This window comes from Aphanomyces astaci (genome assembly GCF_000520075.1).
Source record: "Aphanomyces astaci strain APO3 unplaced genomic scaffold supercont1.25, whole genome shotgun sequence".
NCBI lineage: Eukaryota > Oomycota > Saprolegniomycetes > Saprolegniales > Verrucalvaceae > Aphanomyces > Aphanomyces astaci.
The window spans coordinates 348,965-376,781 of NW_009798288.1; the positions used below are offsets into that span (position 1 = coordinate 348,965).

The 27,817-nt window shown below is 43.3% G+C and overlaps 5 protein-coding genes across 6 annotated transcripts; 2 read left to right on the plus strand and 3 right to left on the minus strand.

Annotated features, from left to right (window-relative positions):
* Positions 1-3,608: 3,608 nt before the first annotated feature.
* On the minus strand, positions 3,609-7,226 carry H257_09887 (hypothetical protein; the record flags this gene model as incomplete). Its single annotated transcript, XM_009836266.1, has 10 exons — positions 3,609-3,855; positions 4,010-4,155; positions 4,215-4,406; positions 5,138-5,428; positions 5,836-6,303; positions 6,394-6,501; positions 6,682-6,928; positions 6,981-6,988; positions 7,054-7,078; positions 7,135-7,226. 10 exons carry the CDS (start codon positions 7,224-7,226, stop codon positions 3,609-3,611), a joined length of 1,824 nt encoding a protein of 607 aa, XP_009834568.1.
* A 2,457-nt stretch (positions 7,227-9,683) lies between these two features.
* Positions 9,684-10,338, plus strand: H257_09888 (hypothetical protein; the record flags this gene model as incomplete). Its single annotated transcript, XM_009836267.1, has 2 exons — positions 9,684-9,921; positions 10,211-10,338. 2 exons carry the CDS (start codon positions 9,684-9,686, stop codon positions 10,336-10,338), a joined length of 366 nt encoding a protein of 121 aa, XP_009834569.1.
* A 10,863-nt stretch (positions 10,339-21,201) lies between these two features.
* On the plus strand, positions 21,202-21,880 carry H257_09889 (YjeE family ATPase; the record flags this gene model as incomplete). The annotated part of the gene is made up of 4 exons (XM_009836268.1): positions 21,202-21,499; positions 21,571-21,665; positions 21,713-21,771; positions 21,824-21,880. Exons 1-4 carry the CDS (start codon positions 21,207-21,209, stop codon positions 21,878-21,880), a joined length of 504 nt encoding a protein of 167 aa, XP_009834570.1. The 5' UTR covers positions 21,202-21,206.
* Positions 21,774-22,227, minus strand: H257_09890 (hypothetical protein; the record flags this gene model as incomplete). Its single annotated transcript, XM_009836269.1, has 3 exons — positions 21,774-22,013; positions 22,072-22,123; positions 22,181-22,227. 3 exons carry the CDS (start codon positions 22,225-22,227, stop codon positions 21,882-21,884), a joined length of 231 nt encoding a protein of 76 aa, XP_009834571.1. The 3' UTR covers positions 21,774-21,881.
* Positions 22,228-23,808: 1,581 nt separating this feature from the next.
* On the minus strand, positions 23,809-26,826 carry H257_09891 (the record flags this gene model as incomplete). 2 transcript variants are annotated; one of them, XM_009836271.1, is made up of 3 exons in its annotated part: positions 23,809-24,541; positions 24,732-24,821; positions 25,374-26,826. In XM_009836271.1, 3 exons carry the CDS (start codon positions 26,824-26,826, stop codon positions 23,883-23,885), a joined length of 2,202 nt encoding a protein of 733 aa, XP_009834573.1. In that variant the 3' UTR covers positions 23,809-23,882. The 2 variants fall into 2 exon arrangements, with proteins under 2 accessions (XP_009834573.1, XP_009834572.1); XM_009836270.1 differs by lacking the exon at positions 23,809-24,541 and having other exon boundaries at positions 24,576-24,821.
* Between the last annotated feature and the right edge of the window lie 991 nt (positions 26,827-27,817).

The window sequence follows — 27,817 nt, forward strand, 5'->3', positions numbered from 1 at the left end:
AGCGTAATGTCGGTATAGAGGGTGGTTACAGTACTGGAGTACGTTCAATTACGTTACCTTGTGGACAGTATCAAGATCTTCATTGCATTAGTACTGCACTACACCACTGTACTGTACAATACAGTAGCCATTTGATTCTATTTTGGCATCGAGTACTAGGTAGTACACTCCGGTTGAGTAACGTTATACTGCGTTATACTAGTACTGTACTCTGGAGTAGTAGCAAACTCAGACCATGGATGTCCATTATTTCGAAGGTTTTGACAATGGGTTTTCATCATCCAGCGTTATTACATGTGTACGGTACTGAAGCCATATTTTCAACCGAAATCCTGTAGCCAGCACTATATCAAGTGCGAGTGGTATCTCTTCGGTTGTGTGAGCGTACTTCTCTGCCCACGTGTTCGCGATGAGTTGCCGTGCTGCTGTACAGAATTCAATTCAAAGTAGCTAACAGTTACGATAACTACGAAGTATTAAAAAAAACAAAAGAGTTCTCCGGTGTGTTTTTACAGTTAACTTGGAAATAATAAAAAACACATTAACGTTATTATTATGCTGAAGAGTGTGTTCTGAGTCTGATGGACATCAAGATACTGCACTACAACTGTAATACGTAGTACTAGTACTAGTAGTACCCCATAGTATCTTGGTCCATATCAACTGTCGCTGCAATCGAATGATTACTTTGGCAATGACAATGTTTCATTGCCCGTCAACAAATCTATTTCTACAGGAAATCGGGACACAATGTAGAGCAACCAAACACTCATATTTTTGGCAGCGTTCAAGCATAAGTCGTCGGGTCCGCTGCAAACACTGCGTTGATGTTGGAGTGCTCGACTGGTAACTTATGTACATGTGTGTCCGCACCATATATATACTCGCCGCTGATTAGTTGTGTGAGAATCCTCAACATTGACATATGTTATGCGAGTATTTTAATTTTACTTTCAAGTGCTTGTTAACCACACAAGTTAAGACTTGATCTTAGTCCCCATCAAGCCATCGGAGAAGCAAACTCGTTCGAACCTTTGAAGAGAAAAATGCCCTATGGATATTTCAAGCTCCAAGTTTAAACCTTAAGGGTATGATTTGTAATACTTGGTACCTTGAGATCCACAACACGATGCCTAGACTTGACCGGCTCCAGATATTGCAAAACTAATTGAAACGAGCTCTTTATTATTGCCGTAATTCCAAGGGTAACTCATGTATCCATGGAGGAAGCGACCGCTGGATGGTTGAGGGTTTGTATCCCTATCTGACATTTGCGTCCTTTGCCTGCATGTTAAATACCCTGTCTCGTGTGTATTCGATCTCTTCTTTTTGACGACTTTATATATCTGCTATCTTCTTTATTACTTAACTATATTTTGAATATTCTACTAGAAAAAACAAAATAAAGCAAACCCCATAACCATGATCACAGGCAGGGGCAACGTCCAACCCTTTTTGTTACGTTTTCATCTTCATCAGCACCCCTAAATGTTAGAGGCCCGTGGATGACTTGCCGTCCTGTGGATTCGATTCTACATTCAGGCAGGTATGTCGATCAGTACGATGGATGATGGCCTCAAGCTCATTAACAGCTTCAAAGATGCATATGTATGATTGATCTTCATCGTGTGATCGTCGTCTTTTGAGTTTCAATGTATCGTTAGCCCCGTATTTCCCTACATCTGACAGACGCATCTGCTTGTCCATCACAAGTTGAGACATATTTCATTGAGTACCAATAGTACAGTTTGCAACCACGAGAATATCCATAATTTCCAAAATGATATTCAATGCCGAATGGTTCAAGGGCGTACTCGGAGGTAGCCAGCCAGCCAATCCAACGTCCTCGTCGTCGTCGTCACCGGTATGAATAGCCCACCTGGTTGCTTACATGAAGTGTAGCAACGTTGACAATATTAATAGTATTTGTGGTTATATATGTATTGAATTCTTGAAAGTCGCTCCTCCAGTATTGTATACAATGACGCGAGACTTGAAATCAAAAATCCTGTTTTGCTATATGACATCGTAATTATCGTCGTATTCATATCAAGGACATTTAATTTAAATCAACATGACATCGCCTAAAAATATTGGACCACGTAAAGTGTCAATTTATGACGTGCCAATTTAGGTCGTACTAAATGCACCAATCATACAGTTAACCTCTGAATTTCTATTCACAATTACATACAAAAAGGAAGGTTAAAATATAGTACGACTTAAATTGGCACTTAAAACTATAGAGGTTCCTCGTCTATAACGGTTTCCAAGGACTCCAAGACTTGTGCAAGGGCATAAGAACTTAAAATTATAGGTTGTTCATCAGGGAATTCTGTACCTCTTGGACTATTTATTATTCGAAAATGGTGAAGCAGGATGGAGATATGCCCATTTTTTAAAATTAAATGAAAGTTGTATGTCCTAAATTAGCATTTTACGTCCAAAGTTGCTTGAGAATTGGCCAGATTGGCGACCCAGGGTTAATTACTTGCGATCAAGGGGCATGGAAAGAATAGTGTTGTGATATGTTAGCATTGAAATGCAAAGAGGGTCGTCTTCTAGTTATTATTACGACAAAGCAATTCGTACAGCCTTGAACCACTTTGTGTGGATATTCATCAGTGACATGTATCGATATCATTCCGATGGTCCAACGGCTAAAAAATCACTTGCATAAATCAAACGAAAGTCGAAGCTCGGTCAATGTGGCATCGATGGCTGGCTATACGTCTCGAACCGATTATTAGACTGTTTATCGAGTACTCCACTGTAATGCTATGCAAATACTGTTCACACTCGGCACAACCTCCGAAACCATAAGCTCATACATTAACCAACATTATCCACAATAAATCAGGCCTTATTATCTCTAACCTTTGGGCATGTACATACGTAATATGGCAATTGTGCGACAATATGTCGTAACTAATACTCATAGTACATACTTATTGGCATAGTACATACTTATTGGCTCAGTTTCGTGACAACTTGGTTCCTTGCCGCGATACATGATTGGTGGAAACAATCACTCTGAAATGTTCAACCAATCACATGCAACTTTACTTGAGTTTGAGAGGTTCTGGATAAAATCAAATGGCTCGGAACTGTTTTCAGCCTACCGGTATGGATATTTTCACTCTTTTAGTTCATGTTTCATCAACCTCAATACGAATTTCGACATGATTTTAAGTCCAACGAACTGCATGAATTCTCCACTTTAAGAAACACTATTATTATAGCAATTTGGAATAACGGAACCCCTCTATCGAAGGGTCTCAAACAGTGTCACGGAACCACCCTGGCCAACGTATATACTGTATGTAGCTCGTTTTCAGCATCGAATCGAAACCATTGCCACTCTTCCTCGTAGATCTATCATAGTATACGATACCTATACATACACAATAATGCACTACACAACGTTGATCAAGGCATAGCATTTTCGTTATGAGCTTGGGGGCTAGGGATGTTGCGGGGCTAACCATACTAACCATAGTCAAGACCCGGGCTAAAGTCCAATATCGCAATAATCCCCCCATAAGGACTACACTATCGCTATATATATATTATACATATAAACGAGGAAGATCGTAACAGTCTCTTTATTAAACGTTATCCATCCGTGTATACGTCGTGTCGAGCTGTAGCACGAGCGAATGTGGGACATCGTTCCACACTCGAATTCGGTCGTCTACCCCCAAGTGTTTGAGGTTTTCCATCGACGAATGGTCCGAGTATTCCAATGTCCACGCTACGCGACAGAGTTTCGAATTTTGGACATCGGGTGAGATGCACACCCGCAATAGGGTACACCACCGGGGGGGGGAATCGCCCACTGACCACGTATACACCCTACAACGACGATGCTGTTTGAAACCAACGGGGAATATATATATATTAATATATTTCAACAAACTAGGAATATATACATATATGTTTATATATCGAGTACGATATATGTCCATCGATGTTGTTTTGTTTTTACCACAATCGAACTGTATCCAACTCTGTCCACCCAATGTAATCGCCGTCCAATTGAAACCGATGGAGGCCACAGGATTCGCCGTTGGGAAACGCTTGAAATTGATTCGGCTCGCCGTTTAGATGGAACTCGGTCCCCATGGCCACGAACATGGGTACATGCGACTTGACCTTCCATATATATTTTTTTAATATACTTGTTTTGCGTTGATATATATATAAGTTATTACAAAAAAGAGGTGGCCGTCCAGACGCGTGTGTACAGCAAACAGCATGGTAAACACCCGAAAGAATGCCACCACAGTCGGCCGAAGGCTCATGCGACGGAGTTGCACGATCGACAAGACCCAAAACTCATGGGTTTGCTGTATACGCAGTTGCTGCGATGGAGTGTTGAAAGCAGCAGCATCGGAGTTTTTTAGCTATCGTAGAAAGATAGATATTAGCCTCAATATTCAATCTCTAAGAACCACATCACGCTGAAAACATATAAGTACTGACACAATCAAGGCAAGGTATTGTGTTTGAGGTATAAACTTGCAAAATACGGGTATTTATTTACTAGCATTCAAGATTAAATCACGCTGGAAACTTTGGATTGGCTACTTGTCCTTTCAGTAAGATAGCCAATCAGATCCACTCAAAATATTGAATCAGCCAATAGCGTCGATTCGTGATCCGATTCGGCGGCGATTCGACTGGAAATAGTTGTATCGAATTCACAATCTATCACGTCTCACAATGTGTTTATATCACAACTACAGATCCCATATATGAAATCTACACAGATCTGTGTTCAACCCCTTCATATGCAATAAATAAAAATATATATATACATATTGTATATGTATATTGTCAAGTCGATTCGAGTTGAAGCGGGATGATGGTCAATCGAATATGCAGTACCAAATCGACAAACAATCGACCGATCAATCGACCAAGCCACACCACTTTCAAGTGGCGGCCAACTGCAACCATCGAATGAGTATGTGACTTCAAATACTAGTATGCATGGCTTCCCATGTTTTTGCATGCGAATACAAAAAATTCAGTACGTGGTTCAATCGGCCGAAGGATGTTTGGCGAAGAAGTAGCACAAATCTCATCCAAGTTTTGGCTCCAAGAGCAGCACAAACATATTCCCTTAAAGCACCTTGGCATTTGTTTGCAACGTGCGTAGCAATGCATGCAGGCCAATCGTCGGTGGTTCGCGATGAGCTGGTAGTGGGTTGCTGTCATTGGCCAACGCAAGTCGAACGAACTCGTCGAATGAGTGCGAGTGACTTGCCAGCATATCTGCGACCATCGAGTGGAGGAAACCGATGCCGACGTCGTACACTTGAGGCATCAAGTGAACGTCGTCGCAGGCGTGGTCGTGTGTGTATTGCTGCACGCGGGTAAACACAGCTGGATCAAACCACCGCCAAATCATATTGAGCGCAATCTACGGGAGGATATTTAGAATATATATATATATATATCATCCGTGAACCAGAAAGGCCGTACACCAACAGCAAAATAAACCCCCACGAACCCAACCAACAAGGGGTACATTGCCCAATAATCCAATACGTATGGTTGTGTGTATTCTAAACTGAGCGACATGGAGAATGTGTGAATCGACACTGCCAAATACATTGCAGAGAATCAATCGGCAGAACGAGACTTAGCCAATCAGATTGCAGGAAAACGTGTTATGACTTCAATTAGTGTGATACCAATCGTCACAATTCAGTACAACGAATCGATCGATCGATTTCGTGCGATTCAGCACAAAAGTCCAAGCTTTGGGTAAAAGGACAAAACCATGCCAAGTATATATATATATATATATACAGAAGAAACGACGACCTCGTGGTGGGCGCCCCATGGCATGCCAGACACTTGGATCAGTTCTGGCGGCAACACGACCGACGGCATCGTTGGCATAGACGTTGCCACGTCATCGCTTGGATGCCCGATCCAGTCGCGGCACTGGGCCACCAGTTGCCGTTCAATCGCTGGCCACCTCTGCGCCACATCGCCAATCAAAATCGACGTGCAAAACGTGTGTGCTATCGCCAGTTGATGGGCTTGGCGTTGGATTCGCGTCAACGCTTCTGATTTCACTGGTAGGCCACCACGACGAGGGGCTAATTGGGCTGGTTGGGTGGTTCTGGTGGTTTTGACCACTTTGGGCTTCACCACGTCGCTGCTGCTGCTGTCGTCGGCAGATTTCGCTCTGCGATACGACGACAGTTTGAACGGCGGTGTCGCCACACTCCACCCAATCACGCACTTGTCGTCGTTGTTGTTGGGGACAACTGCGACAACGTACACCTACGTACATGACAATCAAAAAAGAGCAAACTAGACCGAAAAGTGGATCCGTCATTAAACGATATATATTTATGGAGAAGCTAACGTTACTTGAAACAAATGCAGGGCTTCTCGCTTTTTCGTGCTCGAACCCCCGTGCCACGTGTAATGCCACCCGTCCGTTCGCTTTTCGTTGAAATGATACACCAACGACCCGTCCTACACACACATGCACACACATATATATATATATGAACAATATTATATATATAAGAACAATATTATATATATATGTATGTATAAGAACAATATTATATATATATATGTATGTATATATAAGAACAATATTGGGTCGTATTGTTGTATGGCGTTGGCAGACTTTGGTTGGTTGGTTGTTACCTCGCCAGGAGGTTGGCGGTGACCTTGTAGCCACAAACCCATTGCATTTCGTTGGCTGCGCAAATCGCTGGTGAAGGTGGACAGGGACACGACGTCGTTGGGGGCGTAGGTCGCCTCTGAAGCGACTTGAAATCGACCAAACGCTTGCAAGTCATTTCTATCGTAGTGGGCGGGATCGTGCACTCGAACGCTGAGTGAGGACCCGCAGCCACGGTACTCCATGTGCGGGCAACAGTGGGGGAAGCACCTACATACAACGCGCCAAGTGAACGACATCTGGACGACGGCCGTATACGCACCGAATCACCTACAACCAAACACAGTCACAAACATATACTACTCGTGTTGTCAATGGCATAGTCGACTGACTACCTTGAGGCCATGGTTCTGGTAGCACCTACGACCACAACATGGTGATGATGGCTAGCTTCTACACGCTTACAGCTACGGTACCGAATATACGACTCACGGAACAGGTCCTTGTGCGAGCAGTTGATGCGAAAAAAGGTCGGTGTGCTCATGGTGGCACCATCGGCGGCGGCCATGTCACGTCGATGAGTCTTTGATTTGCAAGCTGTTGATTTGTCGACCCAGATATCAACGTGTTTTATATTCGTTTTAAATAGTGACGTTTGGAACTTGCAGTTTGTATGCGTTTCAATGCGTTTCGAAATTCCTGTCACATACTACTAGGTATACAGGTTTCGAACTTGACCTTGCTTTTATGTACTAGTATACAGTACATCCTGACGAACAATCGTATCATCATGGTGAACCCAACAAGGATGCTACTCGCGCCAACGATTCAACATAGAATGCCGTCCTCGGTGGTACGCTCGCGTGTCATGTACTACTCGTTGTATTCCATCATGACCCTCTATGTCCACCAAGTCCTCGGACATTTCACTTCAATGTGCGATGTCGTTGTTGCAACCGTAGTACAGTTCACAAAACAGGGATTACTGTACTTCAAGTAGAGCGGCTGTAATGTATGAGCTAATTTGACGATTTCATACCTATCATTTCGTCGTTATGTTATTTTAAATGAATGTTCTAATGATGATAAATGACATTTTTATCATTCTCTCGATTTTTTCATACGTTCGCTTCCCCCGCATGCTCGAGAAACCGTATACCATAGTAGTGTTTTTCCACCACTACTAACGAGTGTAAAGGTACAGTATTGCAGTGAGATACCTTCGGAGTATTATTAACTTCGACAGGTCTGATAACTTTACAGATTTTATTCAAATTGTCGAATTTGATATTTCGTAACATGTACTTGAAGTATTAGATAACGTTAGCTTTAATAAAAGCTTCTCGATTGACACTCTCTAATACTATTGTGCTTTTCACCTGTTTTACCTATGGTTTTTGCAAAACCTACATTAACTGTAAATGTAAGCAACGATAAGCCGGATATTGGCCATATGACCCCATGTCGATTCGTCGACATGTTATAAAATGATCTGTATGCGGCCAGTTTGGAGTCAGCCATCCAGCACTCTATGCCGTAGCGCACACATTCTTCTTGCAAACGCTTCTTGCAGACCCGGCTGGATGATGTAACCTTCGGACGCCCCTTGTGGAATTTTGCCTTGTCCATGACGATTAACGCGATCGTGACCCCTAGGCTGTCCAACTCATCCAACAACTTGCCATACCATCCGACAAAGTAGTCGTGGTTAAGCATACCATAATAGTCCTTCGGTACAATTGCTCTGGCCTTGACATCGGTGAAAATGTCCCCTCCGAAGAAATGCTGGCTATGGTTGTGCCGCGTCCCGAAAAGTAAAAACACAATGGTGAACGGTATTGTTTCATTGCTTGCATAGAGTACTGTGCTTTATCCCCGTCGTTTCAAAAACCTTTGAGCAGTTACGTAGGGGGCTGAGGCCTCGTGTTGGTGATGTCGAAGTCCATAACACACATCTCCTACCAGTATGCCATGACTTCGACGGCAGTCGTACGTGTACGTGTGACACATCTACCCCGAACGAAGGTTTGGACAAGTCAATCGTTTACTTGTTATCTGGAACTGGTGTGGTATGATTACTCCAGTTGGACGCTGGAGTGGTTACTGTAGGCGGTTCCAACATTCTTGTACTCACGCGCAATCTTTTTTTACGATGTCGTGGCATCGCCCAAGGGCCCTGGCAACTTGGTGAGATACATCTTTGGCACCTTCACTCACGTGAAGTATGTGTGGAGTCGCTGTACATTGAGACGGCTTCTTCTGTGAGACTATTGTTTGCCATTACTTTGATATTCAAAAACCTCATGGAAGTTGCTATGTTGACTTATGGGTGTATTATTCGATAATGAGTGTCAAGTGGTGCTTCTCCCTGGCCTGTATTCACGCCTTTTGTCCTCGCCTATCAAGTATCCCAAGCTCTATCGCCTAGTCCATCAACTCTGACAGGCCGGGACAGTGGTCACTGTATACTTACATGTTCTGTATATCTTCCATCTCGCTTCCCTATTCGAGTGATTCGCTCCCCCAATCCCGGCTCTAGCACAAGGTAAAGAGCACTGATTCTAACACGTCAAAGTTTCTCTTTGGCTGCGTTTTTGCCAATAGAAACGAAACTAGATAGTCTGTAAACGACACTTTCCGTTTTCCCCTGTCCTGCAGACTTAGTTTGTCTTGGACAGTCTGCGAAAATTGCTATACCCTATCACCCACGTTTACCTCCTGTTTCCTACATCGTGACAGGTATTGAGCCGTCCTGCTTCAACCATTACCGCCTACTCCGGAATTCTCCTCGACGACGGCTACAAGTTCTATACTGCGTGGCGCACCACTTTCGAAGAAGCGGCCGTAAACGTAGGCTTCTTTTTCTCTACACCAACAGGACCTACTGCCCACGCGCATCGAAACTAATACGTACCTACACTATCAGGCAGTCCAAACTCCAGGTCGACAAGATGCGAAACGAGGCGAAGTACTCCACCGACGGTTATGCTAGCGACGCTTTGGAATAGCGCCTTGCGACAGTGAAATGCTGGTACAGGACTTCACACGCAAGTTTCTCGACGAGTACATCGCGGAGTCCCTCGCTGCACTACGCGTCGAAGCTAAGGCGATTCTATTCAACTCCCTCACACCAATCCTCCAACAAGTCATCGGATCGTATACCTCTCCCTTCTCCCTCTGGGTCGCACTTACGGCGCACCATGAATCCTGCACCCGCGACTCCTTGATTCTGTTTGCGAGTCTCAAGTATACCAAGGGAAAAAGTGCCTAAACTCTCTTCACTACCCTCGACGATCAGATCAACTTGATCGAAACGGCATCCCTCCTGCAAATGCTGAAGCTCTCACGGCTCCTGAAGGCCACGTGAAGACTTTCGAGCTCTTTCGCACCCTCTTCTACTCTAACCCCTTTGCTGCCAACAAAGACGTGTAGGAGCTGTTTGCCAGCTCCAACTTAAGGCGAGTGAGGACGGCTCCGAATGCTCACTTACTACAATCAACGATACTATCTGCCACACCTTAAACATCGCCTCTCGACGCAATGTAATCCTAGCGGATCAATGCTCCGGTGATTCCGAATCCCGTCGACGCCAAGTTGCCGAGGCTGCCACCTACGCTACGCCTAACACCACTCAACCTTCGCCTCTATATACCGCAGCAGCAGCCCCTTCTTACGAGTAACTGCCACGTTGATACAATTTGAAATTCAAAGCCTTTAGCCAATCCGCGCCAATATGGTGTCGTCATTTCGACCCCACAAACGTCCACACCACGAACTCGTCAAATATGCTAACACCAGCGAAGCGTTTGACATTCCACCAAAAGGAGCAAGTGCGAGTATACTACCGAGCATCCAAACACCGCCCGCTACCTGAGACATGCATGTGGATCGCCCACGCGTTTCATGTCCGAGTGCATACAAGAACCGTTGGACGCATCGTCCACGACACGCGGCCATGCGCGCTGGCCAACCTTGACAATGACACCACCAAGTGGCGATGCAACATCAAAGCACCGCACAACCCTGAGCTCGACACGCAACTGGCGGCGTGGGTCCTTAACGCCAACGACAAGAACGCTTCGATCACTGGGCCAATGACCAAGAGAAAGGGTTATCAAATAGCCCAATAACTCAACATGCAAGGATCCCTTACCTTCTCGACCGTTTTTTACAACCTCCAAAGAAGTACAATCATAGCGAAGTAGACGGTGTACGGCACGAAGAAGAACAAGAGCAGAATTTCAGCTACCATCACAGCCAACGCGGAAGGAACATACAAGCTCCCAGTGTTCTTCATTGGCAAGGCCACGCGACCCCGAAGCTTTGGCACCTTGTCGGGAGACGACCTCAGGATGATCTACCGCAATAACAAGAAGGCGTGGATGACAATCGCTCTGTTTTGCGAGTGGATGGTCAGCCTCGATGACCAAATGCGGGACAGCAACCGCAACGTCCTCTTGATTCTGGAGAATGCGTCGTCGCACAAAGCCGTGGGTGTTGACCTTACCAATGTTCACGTGTTGATGCTGCCGCCCAATACCACGTCCAGCCTTCAACCCATGGATGCTGGAATCATCGCGTCGTTTAAGACATACTATCGGCGCCGACAACTGGACCACGCTATTGGTATTGTTGTCGAAATGGCAGCCGGATATGACATTTTCGCGGGTGGAAAATGCAAGAATTTATACAGCGTAGATATCCTGAAGGCAATGCAGTGGTCGACGGAGGCTTGGAACGATGTGACCCCAACAACAATCCGCTATTGTTGGAGGCATACAGGGATTGTGCCCCAACAGTCCTTGATGAGTGCATTTGACCAGATACGCGTTGCCGCATCAATGTCATTAGAGTTGCTTCACACGAGCTATATTTTGTGTACTTCTAATGTGACAATTATACAAGTGTACTGTACTAGATTTCACTACGTACTTATATAGTATAACTACTCAGGGTATTTATCGAAAGGTGGTAGGTATTTGCTGGCTTAATGTTAGAAAATACTTCGAAGTAGTCACCAAATGTTTGACAATTTATTTCCCTATAAAGTCAACCAATACCGGGTGTAAAGTGTGACGAACTTCTCCCAAAACCCATAACCTTTGTATATACTAACCTCTACACAGCTATATTTCACCCATGCTGCAAAAACCGGGGATCCACTGTAGGTAGCAGTAATCTATTACTCTAAGTACTTGGTTTTAAAAGCATTTAAAATCAATGAGATACAGAAAAGGTCCGACCTTCCAAGGTACAGTACAAAGATACTCTGCCCCTGGCCATAGTGACGCAGCTTTCTTTCGGCCATTCCATTACTAGTAATAGCGAGTTGCGTGTTATCAATACTTATCTTTTATAGTACGTATATAGTACCCATGATTGACCAGTACTACTAGTACAATACTAGTAGTACTGGTCAATCATGTGTAAAATTCCCACTTCGAAAGGTACTAGTAGTTAGTAGTTCGTAGTATTACATACTAGTATTGTACTACTATGTAGTACTACGAACTCCTAGTACCTTTCGAAGTGGGAATTTTTCACCAACTAATTCTATGTTTGTCGACAACGGAGGATAAAAATACAAGTTTGTTGGTAAGATACACCCTGAAACCCCGAATTGTTTTCGTAAGAACTTCATTAATACTACGTAGTACTACTACACTGTACGTAGTACTTCGTCTGTTCCACATTACTTTTACAAAAGGAAAAACACACTTTTCCACGTTACCCGTGAAGAAATACATTGGGAAGAAGTACTGTACTATTCATACAACAACGTTACTTGTGTTCATAAATGTTAAATTCGGTTGCAAATATTTTTGTTGACAGTGAATGGAAATGGAGTGATACAGTACTAACGTAACGTCATCGTCAGTGACAAATCATCGCATTACAGTACTACCGTATGATCAGTACCCATGATTTTGCCTTATCGAGTTGTACCCAAATTGCTGCTGTATGGTGTCAATAAAGTACGATTTGGTGGTACCTTGGAAGGTTGTACCCAAGTCGCTTTATATTGGTCAAAACTGTCCAATTATCTCGTTCTAGCCAATTACACAAGTCGAAGTAGTAGAAGTAACCAATCCGAACGCGTTGGAAAGAAATCAGCCCACCTTATTCAGCTGTACCGTATCCATTTCGATCAGATTTTACTGACATTTTCGGGGGTACAGATCCATAAGGTATACGGTAGTATTGCAGTATGTTCCATGGCTACTGTACTACTACTAGTACGTATTAATATTAATAGTACTAGTTACTATTATTACTAGTACTAATAGTACTAGCATAAAAATGTCTACTTCCGGTAGTACGTACTTGGACTTGAAAGCCCCTCCTCTTGAACACTTTTTGCTGGTGCATACCTAGTACAATAACATGCCGTCGAGGGAATGCCGGACAAATGGTTATTGCACCTACAGTAGTCAATTCAAAACGCAAACCTAAGTACCAGTACCTAGGTCTGGGTAGCACTGCAAGGGGGGTCAAATTGATGGAACTACTGTACCGGTACTAGTTCCCTGTTTACTACGTCCTGTAGTCAGAGAGTTCACAGCAAAATGAAGTCGGTTTATTTGAAGCTCCATCGATACACTGTAGTACTGTACTAGGCATATCAGTATCGGTACTGATATGTAGTCAACTGGAAACAACAGTTTCGATAATTTGACTTCACGTTAGCAAAGTAATCTCCGTTGAGTGATAAATTCATTGAGACAGAGAATATATACGTACAAATGCCGCTGTGGTTCAGAGACTTCCGTGTGAATACTACACTGGAGTAGCACTGTTCCGGACTCACATGAGATTGAGATTGCCGTTTGTGGGTAGTTTTGTACTCCACTACTGGTATACGTATACCCTACATTAGTCGGATTGCTTTGAATACCAATGCTGTTAAACCAACACTTGAAGTTTACAGTAACTGTTACGTAGTAGTCGTCACTAACGTTAGGTCAGCAGATATGTGTGTATGATTACCCGTAGCAATGTAACTTCCGTATGAAGGAGAGTCATTGTGTGTTTCGTATCCTTCGTTCCAGCACACATCCTGTGTGTGCACCACGGTCGTACATCTACTAGTAACGTAGAAAACCAATTTAAGAACACTTTTCCCGAGACGCCGCGGTGGAAGGAACGAAGCTCAGCATGGATGCATCAGATTCACATTCGGAAAAGTGCTGGATGAGGCCAAAGCGGAGTTGATTCATTGGACATTCAAAAAATTGTGTTTCACGATCTATTTGACAGACATAAATACCATTTTCAAAGCAAATGTACTCAAAATGTGAGAACCAGTTATTGGTGCATACAATTAGCTTAAAGTTTGTATACTCATTTGCATATTTTTTGTGTGGTTATGTTATGTAATTTCAGCAGTTAAATATTAAATCCAGACAGGTAATGCAATTATACAGTTGTGAGTAACTGTCAGTGACCATTTTTGAAATTGACGCGAGTCGGACATTTTAGGAATCCACAACCAGGTGTGCACGAATAATTGGAGGTCCAACATCACATGCAAAGGTATTTCATGTAATGCGATGAATTACACTACAACGTTCACAGCGTTCTTGCGGTTGGCTTTGACTTGACCATTAGGCAAGGGCTTGAGGCCATCATGGCAGCGACACGGACACAACACCAGCACCGCTCTTCGCTTCTTTTTTCGTTCAGAGTGCAAGTCATCCGTGACTACAGTAGTAATAAGCCTCGTGAGAAATATATACATACGTGTACAATGAAAGTATTTGTAACTTTACCGTCATTCACAATCTCCTCGGCATGGTAGGGCGTGGCCCGCGGCGCTTTGGTGTCGTGGTGGTGCCGGCCTTTGTCGCGTGCACATACTTCATGAGGGTGTTGTAGGGTATCTTGGAGAACGCTGCCACTGGCTTCCCGTTTCGCCCAGCAAGCACATCTTGAACAGCTCTGTCAAGCTCAACGCGTGTATATCGCGATCGCGGTCGCGGTCGTGCATGACAGGCGCCAAAATTCACTTCGTGTATTAATTAGATTAAGGAAGTTATCTCCCAGTATTTTTACTACATTTGATTGGCTGATTCAAGTGCACCATTAAATGGTTCGAGCACCTTAAATTGGTTTTCTACGTTACTAGTAAATTACATGTGTAGCCTAAACACTACTACGTAGTAAGAACGTACTAACCGTTGCATAGTTAGAGTTAGTACTTCGAAGTACTACTGTACTACTGTACTGGGTACAGGGCCTTCATAACATCGTTGCCCCCCTTCTCTCGTAAACTCCGCAGTGAGGAAACAAAGCACAACTGAATATACGTATACTTGGTACTATTAATACTTGCTTTTTCTCGTGCACTGACCATTTCCGAATCCAGAAATGCCGAATCCAGGGGAAAGAAGGGGGCGTCATCGCAATATAAAACAAAGTATAAATGATACTGAAACATTTGTGTGAGATTGGAACCTAAGCTGAGATTGGAACCTAAGCTACGAATCGGGATTTCTTTATCAGGACGTTCTTCGTTTCAAAATGAACGCCAAAGTGTATCCCACTACAAATTATCAGCATGCCCCAACCAAAAACTTGCAGTTCGTGGAAATTTCGTCACATAGTATCGTGGCCATAATTGGAAACCATTGTTGATTTGGACTATCCCAACCATATTGGCGACGACAACCCATCACAGATCAGGAGTATTGTACAGTATGGTGTTGGTTGTGGTGCTAAAACGACGGTGTAGTGATTCAAATACTAGTAGCATTATTATGAATTTGGTACAAATTTCCGAATTTTGCTCGATTCTTTAAACCGATCACACCTCGAAATATCATTGGCTTTCCCGATATCCTTAGAAAGCACGAACTAACGTTAACAGTAAAAAGAAAAATTAATGTAGCCAATCAGCGACAAGCACTTTCAGATTGACCAATGGGATCGATTCGTGATCGGTTTGGTTGGCGTGATTTGATCGAACAGGGTCCAGAAATTCGTTACCAAATCAACAATACAAATTTGACAAACGCCGACAATTAGGTATAGAATAATGTAGGTGGCTTGATAGTGTCCATGACACGTGTAAAATCACCAGCAACAGAGGCATCGTAAGTGATCCAGAGAAGGGTTTCTAACCAGGTCGGTGTATATCAACATCGTCAGCACAGCAGCACATTAACCTCGACTTTGGAAATATGAGTATTTATGCTGAATCATGACCGCTTGAAATACTATTTATATTCGGCTTGGTTCTTTGTGGAATGGAAGTGTACGACATTTTGTTCTTGTGGTCGCTGACACAATGTGGACATTATAGCGCTTATGATTTGTTATGCTAATGTACCGGTAGTCTGCTACTGTACTATCATCCCTTCGATATGGACTATACGATCGACTACACCTACACTTTGAAGGCAATTCTGATTGCTTCCTCGTATTTCTGGATGACATGGTTGTTAAAATTGAATGTAAATAGTATAACTGTGGCTGCAGGATACTCTTGTGACAGTGTTGTCAGGTGGGTGTACGAGACCCTGGTTTCTGAGATACTACTGTATATCTATGGGATGATGCGGCAATCTTAATTGCAATCACCAACCAACTCCCAAGTCAAATAACGCAAAAACAGTTGGATTATACATGGGTATGATATACTTTTTGTGGATCATGGCTTGGTTGTTCTGAAAGTTTGGATATCACGGCAAGTTTGCCGCAGGTTGTTATGTTTACCATGCCACGATGGTACAGTACATTACTCAAACAAAAATGGTATCTGTTGACTTTATGTACTGTACTTATGAGTCGTCAGGATAACGTCATTAGTAGTTGCACTTCCTCGATCCCGCACGATAAGTAATTGACACGAAGTGTCCACGAACCCGACGTCATTGTGCTTGGGATTTTGCAAAGAATGGAATATTCCATGATCCAGTGCCCCCACTGGAATTTTCAAGCAAATAAATTGCCAGTCACAGATTCTGACTGGACAAACCTTTTCACACTCACAAGCATTCAATATCAAAGAGCTGCACGTCATGTATAGAAGGTTAGAGACAAACGAAGCCATCCCATCGCTTCACAATCCCACATGATGTACATACATCGCATAATGGAGGTATTCACCGACGATAACGGGTTTTGCACTCATAGGACACTGGGCGTACGTGTTCAAGGAGTGAAGTTGGCTAATGTGAAATTTGCTGATTGGAAAACCTTGCGGCGACTTGAACATACCAATAGAATTATTTGATAATTTCATTGCAATATTTCCATTTGTAAAATCATTCTATCATAATACAAGAATAAATACTACTTCAGGCGCAGTTGCAAGTAGTTTTAAAAACTAGCATGAGCCTATCAAAATCGATTTACCTCTTTTGTCACGATTTAGAAGACGACGTCAAGGACCTCGTGTTCTACTTTTGGTATAGTGAGGTGCGTAAAAAATATCTCACTAAACGAGGTAATACTTGGGACAACTCTTTCATTTGCTCAAAATATCTACGTACGTGGAGGTCCTAATGTTAGTATGAATTTGGTTAAAATATCCCAATTCTGTGCGAAAAACCGATCATTAATCTCACCATGAAATTTAATTGGCTTTCCCCATTCTGCAAAACCCACAAGTAAAAAGAAGTAAAAAGAAAAACAAAGTAGCCAATTGGGCAAAAGAAATTTCAGAGTGACCAATGGGAGCGAATTTGGGGGTCCGGAAATTCGTATTGGTCATTCGTTTTCAAAATGGACTGGGGGTTGCCAATCGAATCGACCAAGTAAAATCGATGCAGTAATCGACGGACCGAAGTAGCCAATGAAATTTACTAAAAAAGTAATTTCGACCAATCAAGTTGCAGGTGTATCCGCATTGCTTCTCCATTTCACGAAAATTCAACATTGTATCTGGCAGGATTCACAGTGAGCATAATTAGTTCAAGTAAAACGGTGTCTCGACGATTTCAGGTAGTTTTAACGCCGTTGTTCGTCGAAATTACCGAAAATACCAAATTTAGCTTGAAAGCACAATAATGCATCCATCCATATACACTACATATCGTCCAGAACGCTATAAGGACTGCATCAGTCGAAGTACTAGTAGTTGATTGGAACTCTCGAAGCATGATGAAAATGTTGATCACGTCATAGTTGCCATGCATAATACTCGAAGTATGAAGTATGAGCCTGCACTTCACAGCCATTTTTCGTCAAAACAGCGAACCAAATCCTTCGTCACAACTTGATAATGTTTCGACAATACTAGTTAATTACCTGTGCGATTAAAAGACGGCAACACAAGTAATCGAGCCCCCAATAAAGTTACAGTAGCCAACAGTAAAATTAACTCGACGTTCATCACGAAGAAGGTAACCACTCTAATGTGTAGATCACACACAACGCTTTGACTATGAAGTCGAACTTGCAAAACCCAACTACAATATAAACATACTTGAGGATAGGTATGTTGGGGCACCTTTGTAATCCACTGCAATGCGTCAGAGGTAGTTGTGGACAACGAGGGCTGCAAGGTTGTGCTAGAATGCCTCCTTGTTATGGGAACTATCGCACCTCCATAGTTATCTTGGTCATTTGGACTTCCTAGCAGACTCCCAGTCCCGCTCGAGCCAATCCAAATCCACCGCATTGTTTTACATACGATATATATATATATAGTATGAATTACCCCTTCGTGCATTCCTGTAAATACGCGACTCAACTCGTTGAAACAAATTGGGACAATCACACATTTAAAATATCCTCCACGGAAATAAAATACCTTACACATTTAGAATATCCCGACGGAAATAAAATACTCCACCCCGAAACCCTTGAAGATCGACACCTGCCAGTTTCAGTGCACATCCCCCAGGAGGCCACAGGCACGAATTGGTCCGACGATCGATGGCAACGCGACGTTTTGCAACAGACCTATTTAGTCGACATGGAATCGACCCGAGTTATGATGAAATCGGAAAAAAACTCGCTTCAGGGGCTGCCGCAGTTGGGGATATCGGGGGGTTGGTTCTTCTTTTGACGGCAAACGCACCGCAATCAGTCACGTTATCACAGAAAATGCCGTACCGGACTCGAGTTTGGTTTGTCGTCAAGTGCATTAACGTAAGGTCGAACCGTCCACTTGACCCAACTTACGAAGGTACTAACTGTAAGGATGCGTCTGGAAACGTGAAACAGTTTAATATTCTGGCCCAAAACGCCATTTGGGGGGCGAATTCAATAATAAACTGATAAGGGCTGGTCTGGATACCATCGAATAAAATTATGTCACAAACCGTTTTGGCAAGTCTGCAAGCGATTCCCAAAGTATCATATCCCATGAAAAAAATGAAGAAACGAAGTATCTATAAAGTTGTATGGATGCCCGGTAAAATTTGTAAAAATTATTCGATTTCCGATAGAAGTGGAAGACTTCAGCGTGTACACAAACCTCCATAAACGACCCGATTCTCAAGAAAATTGGTGTATAAATTCTTGAACTTCAGAGAATGCGATAAAATATTTGCGAAGTATTTTGTTGTGACCACTGGATGCCATAATGGAATGAGAATTACCTCTCGAATATCACGTACGTGAAAATTGGACAGTTGAAGTTGGAACTATTTTGTGTTGACAGAAAATTGTAAATAGTAGACGTATTATTTCAATCTATGTGTCAGATTTGATAGGCAAGCACACAAAAGGTGTCAATTCAAAATTTGTCAAAATACTCCTGAAAAGTTGGGAGATTCGGACTTTATGACATTTCTGTAGCAACCAGAGATGCGCATTTCCCATTTTCCCGGAAAATGACATTTAGAATGGGTCTAGATACACCCCATCTTTTGCCAAATTAATATTTCAGAAATTTGGTCTGGGCTAGTCTGCATTCCACCACATAAAATTATTTCACAAACCGTATTGGCAAGTCTGCAATTTTTTCTTAAGACCGAGTCTGGATACCACAGAAAAATCTATGTGAATTACTTCCTCCTTATCACAAAAAAGGAGCCAAATTAACTCCGATTCGGCTCAAATTGCTCACGTTTTATATTTATAGGAAACGTGTCTTGCGATAGCAACTTCTTTGTGGAAGTCCTCAAACTTAACTGCATACCATCGCGACCAACGAGGTGACAGCGCACATGGTATAATATGTTCGAGTCAGACATTTTATTGCACTTCATCTGATTATATATAACGTCAAGATAGTTTATTGCATTATTGGTTAGTCATATTGGACTAAATCACACACGTTATGACCAATTATTCAGCATATCATCTGCAGCTTCGTCGTGCAAGTCATTTCGTGAATAAAAATCCGATAATAAAATTATTTTTCTGCCTGAGCCCATACAAATATTCATACATTTAATTCATAATGTGAACATTCACCTTTTTGTGATAAGGAGGAAGTAATATTCTAACAGCGAATTCGCTTTTCACAGTCAAATGGGAGGTGAGAAAATATTTTCAATATTTTTTTGTGTGACATATTATGGCAATTATTAGATGTCAGATTTGGTAGCCAAAACACGCAAAACTTGTCGTTTGAAAAATTGTCAAAATATTTCTGAAAGATTGAAAAATACCAGCCAGAGTGGCCCTCAAGTCTCATATCCCATGAAAAAAGGTACATTGCCGTCCCCAGTCAATTTCGCTTCTCGTGACCGCTTCACAGTGAAACTCATAGTTACAGCTAAAACGGGCCCCATGTTAAAGGTGTGGCCCCGACATAAGCGCAGTTGGTTGGTGAGCCTTCATTGCAGCATATGATGATGATGCCGTTGGTTACCTGCAGGGCCGTGTATCGACGAGGCTACGTAGCCCAATCTACCGGTAAGTCTTAGGGCCAACAACTCCAATAGTACGTACAACCTTGAATACTTGCAGTTTGCATGCGGACGCTTACACCTACGAAGAAGTGCATAGTGGCTTGGGATTTCGGGGTTTATTCGCCTACAATTGAGATGACCTAACATAACCTTGAAGCGTGACGAGCTTGATTGACATGAAAAACCTTGTGACGGTGGCGAGAATAACTGGTAGCGCCCACACACATACCGGTACATGTAAAGTAGGTCTGGTGACGTTGTGGTTGTAAATCATCGGAACGGTTGTCTCTTGGACGGAACTAATAAATCAGCATTTCCCACTTTACAGCTGCGAAAAGATATGATAGGTTTTTTATGACGGAGACAACAAAGTACTACTAACGTTACGTAGTACTCGAGTACTAGTACTTCGAAGTACTAACGTTAACGTTAGTACAGTAGTCCTTCATGTTAACTTAATCGCATCCTACTATTAATACTTACAGTAATACTTCGAAGTACTATAAATAGTATAACGTTACTGTCAGTATCAATATTAGTCCTTGCACTAACAGTTTACAGTATAATAGTACCGTGTTACTTGAAGTACTTGGATAGCTATTATTAATACTAATAGTACTTCTAGTACTATTAGTATTACTACTAGTACTACTAGTAGTATCAATTTTTCAATGCAAATAAAATAGTGTTAAGGGTAACACTATACTGGTACAACCTTACACTATTTTATGTAAATAAGAATGCGTGGAGTACTGCGCCGCGCCGCCTTCGGCCTTGGACCCATCCGCCAGCTCTCAACATCACGTCGTGTGATTCACGGGGAAGGTGAGATGGAACGATTAGGTGCCGCGCTTGCCGCACAGATCCCATCCACTCAGTCGGGCAATGTCCTTTTGCTACATGGAGACCTCGGGAGTGGTAAGACGTGCTTGGCGCGCGGGCTCGCACGGACATGGTGCTGCGACCCCTCCATGGATGTCACGTCCCCAACGTACCTTCTCATCAACACCTACGATCCCCCGGAAGCTTCCACGTGCGATCTCCCCACCTATCTCTGTGATTATGCGTCAACCTCATATACTTGTGCTTCCTCCATGTGTGTAGGCGGCACACGCTGCACCACATGGATTTATACCGACTCGACAGCGTGACGTCCACAGACGTCGAGGCGCTTGGGCTCGAAGATACTTTTACTACTGGTACGATCACACTGATCATGATTTCAAGGTCTGACGAATACATGTAGGGACAAGCATCGTGGAATGGCCAGATCGGTTGCAAGTGTTGCCGACGCCGAGGTTGGACGTCCATATCAAGTACACGGACGTTGAAGGCGAGCGACAAGTGCATGTGGTAGCCCATGGTGCGAAATGGGAGCCTGTGGAAGCCTGGTTTCGGGAGATTTCATCCTTAACTTAATTAGTCGGAGCTTGATATGTGTTCTTATCGTTCCACTTGTCAATCATCTCGTTGATGTACATCACGATGGCCGGGTCTGGGTCGATGAACAGGTGGTGGTCGTCCAGGTCTTGGATGATGAACTTTTTCTACGACCCATCCCATCAGACGGCAAAAAGGGCGGCAGACTAAGCCATGACGATGTACCTTGCCAGGGGTGAGGTTCAAGTGACGTAGGTACTGCTTCGTGGGGGGATCACTACACCATGCACACGAAGATTGGATGACATCGGTGGAATGCCCTTCGTAGACCTACCAGGTCACCAAGACTCCTTGGATGGACTCCCTGCCGTGCGATGCCATGTTCGAAAATAATCGAGCGCAATAAAATCCCTGGAGGAATTATTTACACTATTTAAATAAAACGCGATAGGTTTGACAATGAATTTGTATCGACCCTGAAAAACCAATTAATTTAAATACGACGTTAAACGACGACGGTGAAGCCGAAAGGTTGGGCATTCTTCTGGTTATTTTATCGGCTGAAATGGACTTCAGTTTATGTTCATTTTCTTCGATTTCCACTCGGTACAGTTTAAGGTGCACTCAAATTGGCCAATGGAATAGCTTGAGTTTTGGAATAGCCAATCCAATCACTAGAAAAATGAAATCACCAAAAAATAAGCTCAACCCGCATACATATTTTAAGCTTAAACCGTGCACCATAAACCGTCCCTCCTATTTTGCGCACCATAAACTGGTCATCGATGTGCAAGTCACCTAGACTACAAATAAATGCCTTGACTTTCGACAGCTATTCCAACTTTGTATTGATATTATTTAGGAAAATTTACCGTAATAACGATAGAACTGGACAAGCAGCCTTTAGATGACTTGCACCATACGTTATAATATTAATCGTTATTAATACTATAATAACGTTAACCTGTTCTTCGAAGTAATTCACAGGCAGTGTTGTCAAGTCGGTCGGTAATTGGAGTCGCCAGTAGAATCGAATAGACTTGGCAAATCGATTTGAGAATGAACTAGCCAATCAAAATCCATTATAACCCCCTCTTTACAAGATTTCTGAATGGTTCAGCCAATCAATACGTTTTCTAATAAAAACAGTTGCAGATTGAACTCACTGTACTATAGTGAATACAAGATATGTTGTCAAGTTCATTCAAAAACGGTTTCACTTTTCGACTGAACAGTCCAAATTTGCGTGAGGAAAATACAGTACCTTCTATACGTACAGTATATCGCGTTGGTGATGTGAAATTGAATGCCCTTCACCACAAGCCGGACATAACTAACTGTTAACGTTGTTTTTATTCTACAGGTCTCAATCAATATTAATTGATGGCCCGTAGAAGCTGTATTGAACCTTGCTCTGAGGAGTACAGTTTGAATTGTGGAGTTTATTCTATACGTATAAACTGGAGCGACATGGAGAATGAATCGATCGACACATCCAAATGTACACAAGATTTCTTTAGCCAATCAGATTCAAGACACCAGCATCAACATGCAATTGGTGTCTGCCTTATCATTACAGATCACTACTCCGAGTATACGTCAACCTTTTTACATCCAATGTTCCGTTGATAGATAGATCGATTTTTGGCGAATCAGCTATCATTTCACAAGTCCACCATTTCGGCTGAAGGCCGAAGTCAACAGCAGAATGGTATTTACTATACTGAGAAACCCTACAACGACGATAATATAATACTGAGTATTGTGAATTCGCTATAAATTTCCAAAATTCGCCTGGTTTGTCAAATCAATATATTGAATAATCACGCCAGAGTTCTGATTGGTTGAATATACTTGTCCTTTCTGCAAGAGCCAATCAAATAATCCACTCAAACATGGAATAGCCAATAGCGTCGATTCGTGAATCGATTCGGCGGCGAGATTATTCGATTTGACGGGGTCTGGACGAATTCACAATAGTACATTGATACTCCAACTACTACAGTACTACTAGTACTACTACTGTAGTACAACCGCTACCGTCGTCTCCACCATGCAGGTGCACACCCAAAGCACGACGCTGTGATCGCTTGATCTTGTCGCGCTTGCAAGCGTCGATTTGTGACACTGTTTTCGACACAATACGCGTCATATCGTTCAAAGCATTCGTCGTACAGTGCATGTTGGTCTGTCATGGCCAGCAGCTGGAGGCGTTGTTCGTGAAGGTACCGGGAGGGCGGTGTCCGGAAAACAAAACGGACGTTATGGGCACATCGACGTTGTTTCGATTTGTTCGCACACGGCCGGCAATACTGGAACGTTGCAGGGACACAGTGCGGGCACGTGGCCACGTCCCCCACGATTTCGGACGCACATCCATGGCAGAATTCGTTTCGCCATGTCTCAGATACACACCCAAGACCAACCAAATGGCCCTCAAATGCGTTGATGTTGGTCAGACTTTCGAACCGGAGATGATCCACTTGATAGTTAAACCACTGGTACAACGACTTGTGGGCCAACATGAGACTGCTGCTGCTACTGTTATTGGCGGTATTGCTGGAGGTGGTGCTGGTACTTATGCCACGTAGGTCAGAACTGGCACGGGCTTTTCGGGTTAAAAACGCTTGTTCTAAGCACTCGGACGCTTCTTTTGCCCGTTGGTTGCGGTATACCATCCCCAAAGTCGACAGACCTGTGAAACAACATGAATATTTATTGACCCAAAACTCGATATACGATTGTGGAGTGAACACAAATATGTATCTCGTTGTCACATACTGCCAAGAACTAGTATAAGTAGGAGTACTAATAGTAGGGGTAGTAGTACTGATAGTAGGAGTAGTAGGAGGAGCAATAAGTAGGAGTGGAAGAAGGTGGAGTACCCAGGATGGCCAAATCACTCGAGTCGCCATACAATTCCTTGGCTCGATCCCACATGGACAGTACGAGCCATTCCGCGTGCATGTACTCGCCTACATATTAATCAAATCACGTTGATGTTAATAATTATATGGACAATGTATGCATATCATCAAAGCATGGAAATTCATATATATTGTCCACTCGATCCAATGTACGACCCAACACTAACTAGTACACAACAACCAAAGGTAATAATATATATTAGTAACTCTTACTATGCATATATACTGCAGCATATATTCCCAATTCTGCACGATTTGCTCAAACAAACAATCCGAAATTCTATTCGTATTTATTTCCAAGTCCACAGACGTAAAAAAATGGAAAAAATAATGTAGCCAATCAGCGACAAGACACATTTCAGTAGGACCAATCATGATGGGGGCGATTCACGACCCGACATAATATCTTTCCAACTCAAAACAAACCCCAATATATCACCACACCATGACCAGCAATATCCACATCGAATAAGACTACTACCGGGAACGTTACCACAAATATATATATATATAGATACAAGAAATATACAAGATAGTATAAAGTATAGGTATAACAACTGTAGATCAAAACAATAGGATTGGTCAAGTAACGTACAGTACCTAAGCATCGGTGCACTTCGGCGACGTTAGCCATGCTCATGAGGGTCCTGTCGTCGTCCAATCCAAACGTCAAAATGTCCTGCTCAAGGCATTCGGTCAAGAGCGGCCGCGCTTTGTTGTACTGGCCCTGACACATAAATACGGCCGCCAGGTTGTTTGCGCATGTAAGTCGAGCTATCACATCCTCATGGTGGTGCTGGTCATTGTCGTAATGAAGTAGACACGTCGAGTAGATGGCGGCGGCATGTTTATATCGGCGCAGCGCAAACGATTGGCTCGCGAGTAGCTCCATGACGTGGAGTGTGGATAGATGATGATTGGGATAAGGTTGATGTTGTTGATGCAAGCACTCGAGGCGGAGGTGCATAGCCTTATCGAGAACGTGCCATGCTAAACTTGGTTGGCTGTGGGAAGCGTACACGTACCCAAGTGCGACCATCGTGTCGATAGTGTCCATGTCTTGGTCACCAAATATCAATCGCTGCGACTCTAAAATCGATTGCAGCTTTGATGTGGCACAAGACGTGTGTGCGTTCTGGAGATCGTCATTTCGTAGCAACAATGTAGTGATGGCATCCTGGGCAAGAGCCAGTTGCCGACATGCAGAAAAGTACTCGCGGCTCGTGGGAGGAAACGAAGAGGTGGCACGCTCGTAGTACGTCTTGGCCAACTCGATAAAGTCGGCGGATTTGTGAAGGACCAACCCAAACGCGTACGAAGCATGGGCTTGGTCGAGTGACGTCGGGAGCGTTTGAATTTCGCGGTCGATGGCGGCGTGGAGGCTGCGAAGAAGGAAGGCACGGGCGGCGGCGGTCAAAGGAGATGATGCACTAGACACGGCGTCGAAGGGAAGCCCTGTGATGGCAGCTGTGGAGGTGGCATACGCATCTAAAAGAGGCGTCCTTGAAAGAAGTGCAGTGTCATCGAGTATTTCTTTGCGCGGGACTACGAGTGCCGTGACGTCGACGTGGATCGAGTTGGTGGCGGCGACGGCCAAGGCAGCGGCACTCCACTCGCACGAGAGTAGAGTAGACGGGTCCTCTTGGGGCCAAAGAACGAGCATATTGGGCACCACTGGGACGATTTGGCTGATGTACGACGATACCGTGTCGGCCGAAGCTGGTGGTAAAAGGTGCAACGGCTGGTTAAACACGCGCAGCCAAAACGACCGAGGTGTGTCCAACGATGAGCGCCACGATTCGAGGGTATCCACTACGGCCAGAAACAGGTCATTCCATCCATGATACACGCACCACTCGGCAGCTCGGAAGGATGTAGCCGTCGAGGACTCGTTGGCGTCGTCGTTGCCGCGCGACGGGTTGGACAGGGTAGGTGCGACGAACTGTGTCCACACGTCGGATGTTGACAGCCCTTGGAGCTTGGATCGTCCTCCCACATCGTCTATGAACTGACGGATGTACTCCAGGGTCACACCCCGCGGCTTCGGTGGCATCGTCGATGACACCATCGTAACCAAATGACAACCCAGCGACAAAAGCGATAGAAATACGGATACCTGACATCCGGATACGGTTGAAACAGAAGCATTTCTTGTTTGCGATGTTTGCGAAATACTTGCCCGACTTAAGAATTTCGAGTAACTTCAACATCTCACAGGCCTTGAAGTTCGTGGTATTGAATTGGGACATTAACGTGTCGTAAGTGCGCTTCGCAAATTGAGATACGACGTTCACAGGGATTCTCAAAAAAATCTATTTAAAAAATATGTTTTATTCTAAAAGAAAATAGATTATTTTACGCCGCCACCAAAATAGGTAGTTACGTCTGGTAATATTTCAAAATTAATATTTCATTTTCTCGCAAAAAGAGATTAACTAAAATTCCATTTTGAAAATGGAGGTAAAAGGTCCACTTTGTTTGGACCTCTTCAACGAGTAAATCCCACGTGGAATTGTTGGACTTGGGTTAAAACTCTTCAAGCAATAAATGTTTCAATTATGATCAGATTTGTAGAATTTGGCCCCAAAATGGCGTTTTGGGCCTGAATATTGTAATACTACGTAGTATTTCATGTTGCCAGACAGGCCCTTAAGGGTGCGTCTGGTAACCCCAAAACACCATTTTGGGGCCAAATTCTACAAATCTGATCATAATTGAAACATTTATTGCTTGAAGAGTTTTAACCCAAGTCCAACAATTCCACGTGGGATTTACTCGTTGAAGAGGTCCAAACAAAGTGGACCTTTTACCTCCATTTTCAAAATGGAATTTTAGTTAATCTCTTTTTGCGAGAAAATGAAATATTAATTTTGAAATATTACCAGACGTAACTACCTATTTTGGTGGCGGCGTAAAATAATCTATTTTCTTTTAGAATAAAACATATTTTTTAAATAGATTTTTTTGAGAATCCCTGTGAACGTCGTATCTCAATTTGCGAAGCGCACTTACGACACGTTAATGTCCCAATTCAATACCACGAA